General features: G+C 45.7%; 1 protein-coding gene across 4 annotated transcripts in view; it reads left to right on the top strand.

Moving 5' to 3' along the window:
• Positions 1 to 2,415: 2,415 nt before the first annotated feature.
• Positions 2,416 to 12,190, top strand: part of LOC142049831 (ceramide transfer protein-like) — a 203,754-nt gene continuing 193,979 nt past the window's right edge. For 3 of the 4 annotated variants that reach the window (XR_012657834.1, XM_075077911.1, XM_075077909.1), the window contains exons 1-2: positions 2,416 to 2,858; positions 8,297 to 8,431. Coding sequence is in view for 3 of the 4 variants with exons in the window: in XM_075077911.1 (XP_074934012.1) it covers positions 2,763 to 2,858; positions 8,297 to 8,431 (231 nt within the window). In the remaining variant the exon portion in view is untranslated. The remainder of the gene's footprint in view (positions 2,859 to 8,296; positions 8,432 to 12,190) is intronic. The other variant, XM_075077910.1, reaches the window with a different exon arrangement.

Here is a 12,190-nt window from a genome sequence, read left to right as displayed (position 1 = left end):
CAGCGTACCTCTCGTGACTCCCTGTCAGGTCGGCAGATGGGTGCCTCAGTACCCTTCAACAGAGAGTCACCCACCATGAGCACTCGTTGTTTCTTTTTACGATATGTTCCAAAACTGAAGTTTCCTCAACTAACGCTATTCAACACACTTTTTTTTTCAAGGAATCATGAGAAAAGAGATGGGCCAGTCCTTCCCAACCCCCTACATTTGTTCAGAAATTTTGAAGTGATACGTTCAACTGCCTCTTTTGTTTTTGCTTTCTGCCAATATTTCTCCACCCATAAATATCGGCAAGGATACATATCTCAAATGGAGTCCTGAAGAAAAAAGTATTTATCATTTCATTCCCTAAAGTGTTTAAATATTAGGCAAATAAAAGGATACCACTACCTCATGACTGAGGCAGACTGCTGACTGCCACCTTCCACTCTGCTGATAACACACCTCTGGGCTGAGCTGGTGAAGCAGAATGAAAGTGGGCAGCACAGAGGTGCCCCAGCAGCTGGGAAGGAGCAGGCTGCTGAGCCCACCCGCAGCTGCACAATGCGGCTACTTGGCATGCCACACCTAACCTGCAAGTCCTGTGCAGATGGCAGACCTGTTACTTGCAGCAGGGCGGGCCACTCTGCCCCCTCCATGTCTCACCCAGGAGCCGGTAGCACCTCCCACCCCTTCCTGCAGCCTCCGTGGGCACCATTTTTGTTATTTATTGAACATATATAAAATGATACATGTCCCTTTTCTGGGTTAAGTATAGGTGGCCCATCCATCTTGGTAAAGACCGGTGATAATTGTCTTTGGCAGGATAGATGACACGTCATGATTCCAAGCCCCAATTTGTCCCTACATACTATCGCCCTCTTATCTAAGCTTTTGTTGCCCTCGGCTTTTTCAGGGGGGTCTGGTTCCTGCCTTAGATAGATAGGAAGGAAAGGTCAGTTTATTTACAAATCATTAGATAACACATTTACAATGTATACAAAACATTAAGATCTTACAATAGTTCTTACTTGACTAATGAACATATGCATAATGTCCACTGAAGAAAACAGTGCTCGGTTTGATAAACAATGAGCTAACTTTTACTGCTGGGAATTGGAGAGTCCTAGTTCATTCAAAAATTTGTAGTTGCCTTGGTATCATTTTCCACGTGCATCTAATGGAAATCCCATAAATTTAATGATACTGGTGTTGGTCAGTTCCTGCACTTGGTCTTTTAGGTGTTGGTATTTCTTAACTTTCTCCACCACTGCATCTGCCAAAGATGTTGATTTACCCTCATACTTGACCGTGATGTCAAAACCAGGGCTTGGTGTCCTTTGATGAATACCAGGTCCTGTTTATATAATTAATTCCGTTCATATCTCAGCAGTGGTTCTTGGAATACTACCCGGTCCTTCTTTTTAGCCTCCTCTGCTAATAATTCACATAAGCGATTGTGCCTTTTAATCCTAGCACCCTATACCGCTGGGCAGTATCCAATAATGTGTGTACAGGACTCATTGTCCACCTGACAGAGTTGACAAGACTTAAGTTGACTTTCCTGTCTACCCCTTACTGGAAATTATCTCGTCGGGTAGACATTAGCTCTTAACTGTAATGTGTTGATGAGCTTTCTGTGGGGAACGCCCCTATAAAACTCTAACCAGTTGTTACTGATCTTATCCTTCTCAAAGCTGGAAATTCCACAGCCCTGGGAAACCAACTTGGTCCAATTTTCAAATACCTGTTTCCTCCAGTTATAAGGGTCTTGGAAAGATGACTTTTGGAGCAGGTATCTTCCATCCCAAGGCTGGTTCCTCACTGCCAAGCTCCTCAGATATCACCATAACTGCTCTTGGGTTCCAGATAGATGGAACTTTTCCCTTGTCCCCTCCTGTTGCAATTCATAGTTTTTCAAATTCCTTCTCAATTCCCTCTTGCCAAACCGCTGCTCGTATTGTCTCATTTGAAGACTGCACAATTCTGTGAAGCTTTTGGACCTGTACACTGGGAATCAGTCCTGAGAGCCTGGTAAGAGAAGGGTTTGCTGCTCATCCCCCAAGTCCTGCCGGTTGGGGTAGGGAAGACGATACCACTTCTCTCACGCTAGAAAGCGAGCAGGGCTGGAGAAACGCTTCACCTTACTAGAGTCCTTCCTCACCGCCCCCCCCAACCCAACCAACCACCTCCCTAAGTAGCACCTCGCCCGGCGGCAAAGGGAACGGAGTTCCCCACCTCGGGCTACGGAAGCGAAACCCATCGCTAGTGCCACAGAAACGACGAATGGTGTTTGGCTAGCGCCATGGTCCCGATGGCGGCCACCCGCCGACGGGAGGGAGACAGCCGCTGCAGCGGACTACATCTCCGAGAGCTAACTGTAGCCAGGCTTACCGCTGCACGGAAGACTACAACTCCCGACAGGCATCGCGCGGCCCGGCTAGCAGAGCTGGGAAGGAAGGCGAGGAGCGGAACTAATAAATAGTGGCATAGAGCACTCACCTCGCGTAAGACAGTGGTGGCCGTGCTTTAAGTGGAGTGCGCGGCAGACAGACGTGTACTCGTCCTTCCTCTCCTCGCCACCTATATGTTGTGGCTCTTGCCGCGGGTAGGGCCCGTGGAACTACGGTGAGGGGAAAGACTAAGCTTGCGTACCCCGGCGCTGGTGGCACTACGGGCGCGGAGTAGTGCTGCTCAGGTAGAGCCCACTGCTCCCGTCCCTTCAACAGGAGGAGACTGAGGCTGCTGTGGGCAGGTGTCGCTTAGCTCTTCCCTGCTCGGTTATGTCGGACAATCAGAGTTGGAATTCCTCCGGCTCCGAAGAGGACCCCGAGACCGAACTCGGGCTGCCTGTTGAGTTCTGTGGGGTGCTCAGCAAGGTAAGCTGCCTTTCCTCGTCCCCGCAGCCTGTGCTTGGCGGCTTCTCGCTTCCCCTCTCCGCGCCGCACTACGGCCCCTCACTCCCGCAGCTGACTGAGGGCTGTCAGCCCTGTCCGCCTCTCTTCTCCCCACCCTGCCGCTCCGGACAATCAGGCCGAGGCTCCTGCCTCCCCCGGCGCCGGTGGAGGGGCCTGGTGGGGGTGCGGGAGACGCCAGTTACGGCCGAGGCAGCCGCCACCTGATGGTGAGGAGCTTGCTAGGCAGGCGCATCGGCGCCCGGCGTGAACCGCTCCCTCCCTCAGCTGGGGGCACCGGGAGGGGGGGCGGAGGTCTCGCGTATTTACTCCCGCAACTGCGAAACGCCCGCTCTCCCCATCCCCGAGAGGCGGTGTGAGGAAGCACTTTCTCGGGGAAGAGCCGTGGGTTCTTCAGCCCCGGCCGGGCGGTTGGGGGAGGTGTCGGCGCCCGGCACGGGAATCCCTGCCGCCCCCTGCCCCCGTACCGAGCCCGTTGGCTGCTTGCTCTGAGTTTCCGGAGAGCGAGGCCCGCGAGGGGGCTGCCGGATGCGCGCGGGGAAGGTGTTTCCCCCACTCCTCAAGCTCCTGGCCGAGGCTGGTAGTGGGCCCGGGTGCGGGCTGGGGCCGCAGTATCCCACTCCTCTACCCGGGAGTTCCTAAAGGCAGGTACAGCCCGTGGTCACTTCCTAGGAGTAGGCCCCAACATAGGAGGGGCACAATCTTTAGTCCAAATATCAAAACAGGGCAATAAAATACCCCCACAGCAAGAGAGATGGGAGGTGGGGAGGAGTGGAAGGAAAATGGCACTAAAGCGTGTTTTCCCCTTTTAAAAATAAACATCACTTTTTGCTGTTTTATCACAGAGAATATGACGACTTGTAAGTATGCATTGGATGATACTGGGAAACTTTAGGAGTGCTTTTAAAGTTGAATATTGAATTACTAAGTTTGAAAGCATGCCTTTTTTTAACAGAAAATACATTCAGAATAATGTTGAAATATCTTTAGACTTCAAGTGCTATGTGTTTTAATTTCTTTCCTTTCATACACAATAAGGCCGGGCACAGGCCAGTGTAGAAGGTCATGGAATACAGAGATCGTGAACAGGCCCTGGATGCTGAGAAAACAGCTGTAATGGGGCCAGTACTCTGTTTTTTGTGAAGGACTCTGAACTCCTTCCACTCTTGGAAATGTTTCTAAGCCCAGATATGGGAGGAACGGCTAGGAGAAAAGAAGGGCCTTGACTCTCCTCTGTAAGATCTTATCATCTAATAGTGGATGGAGAGGGAGAGGATGAGGTGGATGTGAGATATTAAAGCAGTTAAACTGTGAGGTTTTGATTTAGTTGTGTAGTTCTATTGTTCGTTTTTTTCCCCCATTGCAAAGTTTTTCTTTGATTAGATGCTTCCCATCATTAGAAACTTAAATACTAGTGAGATGCAATTGAATTTTATGTTGGCAAATTAAATACTTCATTAAGCCCCAGTGCTTTTTTACTGGTGTAGCAGGTGAAGCCATAGCTGCTTCTGATGTTCTGTAGCTTAGGTATGTGCAAACATTTCTGGATGATTGTGCTGAGTGTAGCTGACGCTGCTTTTCCTGTGAGAACATGGGATGTAATCAGAATAGTCAAGTATGGTGAAACCTGTTGCAGTGACTATGCTTGAGGGATAAGTTTACCTTTTGCTAGTTGATGCCTCGACAGTACTTGAGACAAACTAATGAAAATGAAATGGTAGACTACCCAACTTCCTACTATAAAAATATTTATAATAACTTATTGTATATAATTACGTTTTAAATCAATAAAATTAGGCTGCAGTTCTCCATGTGCTTAGGAGAGTTTCGGTTGTTCTGCCCTTTGGTAAAGAGAGAAGCTTTGAAGGAAATGGAGTAATTAGGTAAGAGAAAGTTAGAAGTATGTCCTGCTGGTCTCTTTAAACGTTTCAGAACTCCAGGTTTTTTCCATTGTACTTCCTGCTTACCATTTTAAGGTGGATACAAAGAAAGAACTTAGATGTGGAACTGTCTTTCTTGAAGCACAAGAATCTAGATGCTTGAACCAGTGGTCTTTTCTTTGCTAAAGCCTTGTTTCTACCCCATGTACTTTAAGAAGTCTTAATTCATAGCACACTGATTGCAACAGCAAATGCAAGACTGACTGCTATATTTACCTCACTTAACTGTGTCAAATAAGGAAAGGTGCTGTCTTCCCTGTCCCTTGCTCTTTTGCCCAAGATAATTTTGGACTCTGCCTTTTGTATCTAGGAGGAGTTGGGAATATGAGAGATGAGAAAAGGAAGAAGACAGGAAATAATATACCTCTATGACAGCTTGTGCTACCAGTTCATGTACTAAGCACAGTTGAGGCTTTCTTTAAGAAATACTAACCTTAGCAATTGGATGTATTAAGAGATCATAGAATCATAGAATCGTTAAGGTTGGAAAAGACCCTTAAGATCATTGAGTCCAACCACTAACCTATCACTGCCAAGTCTACCACTAAACCATATCCTCAAGTACCACATCTACCCTTCTTTTGAATACCTCCAGGGATGGAGACTCAACCACCTCCCTGGGCAGCCTGTTCCAATGACTGCCAAACCTTTTGGTGAAGAAGTTTTTCCTAATGTCCAACCTAAACTTCCCCTGGCGCAGCTTGAGGCCATTTCTTCTCGTCCTATCGCTTGTTACTAGGGAGAAGAGACTGACCCCTGCCTCACTACAACCCCCTTTCAGGTAGTTGTAGAGAGCAATAAGGTCTCCCCTCAGCCTTCTCTTCTCCAGACTAAACAACCCCAGCTCCCTCAGCTGCTCCTCATCAGACTACTTCTCCAGACCCTTCACCAACTTTGCCCTTCTCTGGACACACTCCAGCACCTCGATGTCCTTGTAGTGAGGGGCCCAAAACTGAACACAGTACTCGAGGTGCGGCCGCACCAGTGCTGAGTACAGGGGCACTATCACCTCCCTGCTCCTGCTGGCCACACTATTCCTGATACAAGCCGGGATGCCATTGGCCTTCTTGGCCGCCTGAGCACACTGCTGGCTCATGTTCAGCTGGCTGTCAACCAAACACCCCCTGATCCTTTTCCTCCAGGCAGCTCTCTAGCCACTCCTCCCCAAGCCTGTAGCATTGCATGGGGTTGTTGTGACCCAAGTGCAGGACCTGGGACTTAGCCTTGTTGAATCTCATACCGTTGGCTCCGGCCCAACGATCCAGCCTGTCCAGGTCCCTCTGTAGGGCCTTCCTGCCCTCCAGCAGATCAACACTTCCACCCAGCTTGGTGTCATCTGCAAACTTACTGAGGGTGCACTCAATCCCCTCATCCAGATCATCAATGAAGATACTGAACAGGACCAGCCCCAACACTGAGCCCTGGGGAACACCGCTCATGACTGGGTGCCAACTGGATTTGACTCCATTCACTACTACTCTCTGGGCTTGGCTGTCCAGCCAGTTTTTCACCCAGCGCAGAGTGCACTTGTCCAAGCCGTGAGCAGCCAGCTTCTCCAGGAGGATGCTGTGGGAGACAGTGTCAAAGGCGTTACTAAAGTCCAGGTAGACAACATCCACAGCCTTTCTCTCATCCACTAGGCGAGTCACCTGGTCATAGAAGGAGATCAGGTTGGTCAGGCAGGACATGCTTTTCATGAAGCCATGCTGGTTGGGCCTGATCCCCTGGGTGTCCCGCATGTGCTGCGTAATGGTATTCAAGGTGATCTGCTCCATAATCTTCCCCGGTACCGAGGTCAGGCTGACTGGCCTGTAGTTCCCCGGATCCTCCTTCTGACCCTTCTTGTAGAGGGGCGTCACATTCGCTCATAAAGGGCTTTATCTTTGGAGAGCAAATCTAGGTCTTGCATACGCTTGAAAATTGTTAGGAATTTCTCAGCTGCAGAATTTGTCTTCTGTAGACCTCCTCTTGTTATTAGAGTTAACATGCTGTTATGGGACATGTATTAACTAATATGTATAGTATAATGTAGATACGAACCTGTTAGTCCACTGTGTTCCCCCTATTTATATGTTTACAAAAATGGTGAATAATGGTTGGAATTAAATGCTAAAAAGAGACATTTAAAACTTATTTATTGGAGCTTTTTGTCAAAGAACAGTTGTCATGATCAAAGTGCTTGCATGATAAAATTTTCAGTGCTTTTGTCTCCATTTTTATCTAATTTATAATTTTTGTGCTGTGATTGAAAGTCAAGCACCAGCATGTAGCCAGAGTTATAGAACAGTCCTGATTAGTGTTATGTGTTTTTACAAAGTGCAGCTCAGTATCGTTGAGAAGATGTTGCAAATAAGATTAATAATCAGAACTTTTAGTCACTTTGTCCAATCAAATCTGTCGTTATCTCAAACCTTTCGATCCCCACGTTGGGCGCCAAAATGGACTGTCGTGGTTTAGCCCCAGTCAGCAACCAAGCACCACGCAGCCGCTTGCTCACTCCCCCTTGGTGGGATGGGGGAGAGAATCGGAACAGTAAAAGTGAGGCAACTCATGGTTTGAGATAAAGGCAGCTTAATAGGTAAAGGAAAAGCTGCATGTGGAAGCAAAGCAAAACAAGGAATACATTCACTACTTCCCGCAGGCAGGTGTTCAGCCATCTCCAGGAAAGCAGGGCTCCATCATGCGTAACGGTTACTTGGGAAGACAAACACCATCACTCCAAACGTCCCCCCTTCCTTCTTCCCCAGCTTTATATACTGAGCATGATGTCATATGGTATGAAATATCCCATTGGTCAGTTTGGGTCAGCTGTCCTGGCTGTGTCCCCTCCCAGCTTCTTGTGCACCTGTCAGAGCGTGGGGAGCTGAAAAAGTCCTTGACCAGTGTAAGTGCTACTTAGCAACAACTTAAACATCTCCACATTATCACTGCTGTTTCCAGCAAAACTCCAAAACATAGCCCCATACTAGCTACTATGAAGAAATTTAACTCTATCCCAGCTCAAACCAGGACAGATATCTGTTATCTTATTGCTTGCAGAATGGTAGGGGTTGGAAGGGACCTCTGGAGATCATCTTGTCCAACCTACCTGCTTGAGCAGGTAGACCTTGAGCAGGGGGCACAGGCCTGCGTCCAGGCAGGTTTTGAATGTCTCCAGGGAAGGAGACTCCACAACCTCTGTGGGCAGCCTGTTCCACTGCTCTGTCACCCTCACAGGAAAGAAGTTTTTTCTCATGTTTAAATGGAACTTCCTGTGTTACTTGAAACAACTGGTTTTTAGTACCTTCAGGAGTTTGTAAAATAATTTTAGGTGCTCTGGGCAGAAGAGGAATAAAAGTTCTTGTTGGGAAGAACTTTTATAGCAACTACTTTTCTCCTAGTGCTTGAAAGCCAAGCTGTGTCTGTTGGGGGGAGGGGTAGGGGTGGGTGGGTGTGTCTTAAAGTTTTTTTTTTTCCTCGCAGTGGACCAACTACATTCATGGGTGGCAGGATCGATGGGTAGTTCTGAAAAGCAACACACTCAGTTATTACAAGTCTGAAGATGAAACAGAGTATGGCTGCAGAGGCTCTATCTTTCTGGGCAAGGCTGTGGTTACGGTAAGTGCCATTTCAGTATTGCCATCTTTTCATGTTTTGGGGTGTTACATATTTGTAGGCTAATATCTGGTGAAAGCAAATAAATTCTGTTAGGTCATTTAATATTAAAGTTAGTGATATCAGTGCAACACCATGGAGCAGGGCAAGGAGCTACTATTAAGAAAACAAGCTGTTCTCATTTGAGACTGCAGTAAGCAGCTTTTCATCTCTTATCTTAGCGGTTTCTGTGGGTAGGGATACAGTTTACTTCTGGAAGAGGCAGAGTTTTCCCAGGGTCAGCTGAAGACACTGAACCAACTTCCCAAAGGAGGCAGCATCCATCACAGTCCTTACACTTTGCTCTAGAAAGAGAGAGTATTATTTCTTTGTAGTTTCTGAACATGACTCTACAACATTTCCAAAAGAAAACATTCTATTACATGTTTCCTCCTCTAAACAAGTGTGGTGCTGTTTCTGCCTAATGCTAAAAGATCCAGTATTATGCTGGTAAGAATAAAGAGCCTACATGTAAGTGAAATATCATAAAGATGAATTGGCCTTAGAAGAGAGAGAAAATATTTTTGTAGCTTTCAGAATTATGATATGTATTAATTATGATTAATGCTTGCCAAAAAGCATGCTGTAGCTTTTCTGTGTTACTGTTAAATAGTCCAGTTATTTGATTTAGGGGAGGGGAAAAAAAGCTGAACTGTGTAGCATCTAACTTCATAGAGCAAGTGGTGTTAAATCTTACTATTTATGTTCTTATTCCACCAAATGTTTTGCTTTCAAACTGAATTGAGGATGGCAAATAGTTTCCTTTTCTTACTAATATTCAGCTTACAAACAGAATTTTTTTAAACACATTTTGGTTTGGGGGGGGGAAAAAAAGACTGGTTTGATTACATCAACTGTATGTATTTTGGAAAAAGACTGTGAAGAAAAAACAGATTTTTACATTTAGATGTCTGACAGGTATTGCAGTCATCTAAAATTTAAAACAGATTACCTCATTTCTTTTAAAGCTCTTTTTAAAAACTGCTTAAACTTTTAAAACTTGCTCAAGATTTTACTTACTCAGGAACAGCATCTAGAAGTGCTCATTTAAGTGTACTTCTGGTGGTCCGTAGACGTACCAGCATCTGATCAGGACTTCCAAAAAGGTGTCTCATTCACTAGTAAGAGGCTTAACATGCTAACCAGGCAGAGACAGGAAGGTGGTATCAAGGAGACAGGCCAAGGGATGTCTGGAAGTGTGCTGTAGAGCACATCTCAGCAGCTTGAATTCCACTTGTGGTGGCAGAGAGATTATAGTGATGCTGATATTGCTTCTGGAATGTTTTGGTATATTGCACTTTGAAGGGAAGTTGGTGAGCTGCTTATCTTTTGACTATTAAGTGTGTAACACTGAAACTTCTTGCAGATAGCTTTTTCGTTTTTTTCCCCCCTTCTCTTCTATCTGACACTTGTTACATCTGGTAACTTGGAGTTGAATTGTTGCCTTTTTTTTTTTTAGCTCTTGAGCTTCTTGAGTACATTGAGAAAGAATAAAAAGTGGGCATAATTCTAAAAATTAATCTGATATTTTAGTTGTTCCACTTTCAGGATCATGTGTTGAGTAGTATTTAACAGTTTAATTGCTTGATTGTAGTTTGAAATGGCATCTCTGAAACCTGGTAAACTCATGTTAATCATCTCTAGCCGCAGTTAGTGATTTCTGTGTAAGTATTAGAGGTTCAGGAATACTATTGGATCACTTCATGTGTCTCTAGGATATAGAAATTTACTTCTGAAACTGCCATGTGATTATTTTATCTCTTACTTTTCAGACATTATTCTTCTAGGCCAGAGTTTTAGAATGAATGCTTCTGGTTTGATAGTTGTTTGGTAGCAAATTGAATAGTTTTTTTTAAAAAACTGTTTTCAGTAGTAGAAATTGAATTATGCTCAAAGATAATTGTTTAACCATGTATCTGAGGAAGAATATTTTAATCTTTATTTTCATGTCCTTGTAATGTCTTACTATAAGCTTATTAGCATGTATTTAAATGCATAGGCGAGCACCAATATTTGATAAAATAAATGAGATGATAATGGAAAGCTACTTTTGCTGTCAATGAACTTATTTGTTACTGTACATCTTCTGATTACTTAGGTAGAGAAGGGAAGTTGGGTTTCTTATTGACTTAATGTTCAGTAGCACTGATCTGATGTAGTTGGGATCTTCATCTTGAATATTTTTTGATAGTCTTTCACTATACTGTAAATTTAGTTTTCCTCGATCTTGCTAATCCAGAGTCAGGCATAATAACTACCTATTTCCTAACCTGGTGTACTGCAGGAAGTTTTCCTTAAGTACAAAGCAGGGCATGAGTGGTATTGAGATAGTGTTGATGGTTGTAATGTTTCCTTGTAGGAAAGGGGGGATTGGATTCTCATGAAGCTTTCTTTTAGGTGCTCAGATGAGGTATGCACACTTTTCTTCAGTGGGGGATGTAATAATTTTCTGTGTGTAATTAATGCTACTATTAGTATAGGACTGTTGTGGTTTAACCCAGCAGGCAGCTAAGCACCTCACAGCTGTTTGCGCACTCCACCCCCCCACCCCCCCAGTGGGATGGAGAAGAGAACTGGAAAAAGTAAAACGCATGCGTTGAGATGAAGACAATTTAATAGGACAGAAAAAGAGGGGAAAATAATAATAAAAATATATAAAACAAGTGATGCACAATGCAATTGTTCACCACCCACTGACTGATGCGCAGCCAGTTCCTGAGCAGTGGCTGAGACCCCCTCAGCCAACCCTGCCCAGTTTTTTGTTCAGCATGATGTCATATGGAATGGAATATCCCTTTGGCTAGTCTGGGTCACCTGTCCTGGTTGTGTCCTGTCATGGTTTAGCTGGCAACTCAGCCCCACACAGCCCCTCGCTCACTTCCCCACCGGTGGGACAGGGGAGAGAATCGGAAGGGTAAAGCTCCTGGGTTGAGATAAGAGTTTTAATAATAAAAATAAAACCCCAACAACAACAAAAATCCAGTGGAAAGGAAAACAATGAGAGGCACGAAACCCAGGTGGGGGAGGGGAATGAACCGCTGAAACAAACCGCATGTGATGCAGCCACTCACTGCCCACTGACCTGATGCCATGCCTCCCCGGAGCTGCAACTGCCCCCCTTAATATACTGGTCATGGTGTCATATGGTATGGAATGAACATACCATTGGCCAGTTGGGGTCAGCCACCACGGCTATGGCTGTGCCCCTCCCAGCCTCCCACCAACAAGGCAGAGCGCAGGAAGCTGGAAAGGTACCTGACCCCCACAGTGAGGAGAATTAACCCCTTCTCAGCCAAAACCAGCACACTCTCCACCCCTTATTCCATACCATTTACACCGTGCCCAGGTCCCATACCATCCAATACAACCTTACCAACCACCACCCCTCCCCTTCTCATCCTTTAACATAATAGACTCGGCCACATTGGACACGTTCAAGAGTCGTCTGGACAGGGTTCTGGGCCATCTTGTCTAGACTGCGCTCTTCCTAGAAAGGTTGGACTAGATGATCCCTGAGGTCCCTTCCAACCTGTGATTCTGTGATCATTCCCTGAGTCTATCGACCTTCCTTGTAAAATGTTCATTAAAATGTCCATTGAGTTCACCTAGTCTATGACTCTGGGCTCCATCTCTCGTATCAGTCTTTCAGGGTGGGAGAGATGGCGTGTGTGGCGCGTTGGGTTGCTGCATACCAAGTCAGTCATTGTTCCATCACTGCTGTGC

The sequence above is a fragment of the Phalacrocorax aristotelis genome, chromosome W, assembly GCF_949628215.1.
Source record: "Phalacrocorax aristotelis chromosome W, bGulAri2.1, whole genome shotgun sequence".
In the NCBI taxonomy this organism is placed as follows: Eukaryota; Metazoa; Chordata; class Aves; order Suliformes; family Phalacrocoracidae; genus Phalacrocorax; species Phalacrocorax aristotelis.
The sequence above is the reverse complement of the archived record's forward strand: the minus strand, read 5'-3'. Positions and strand labels throughout refer to the sequence as shown.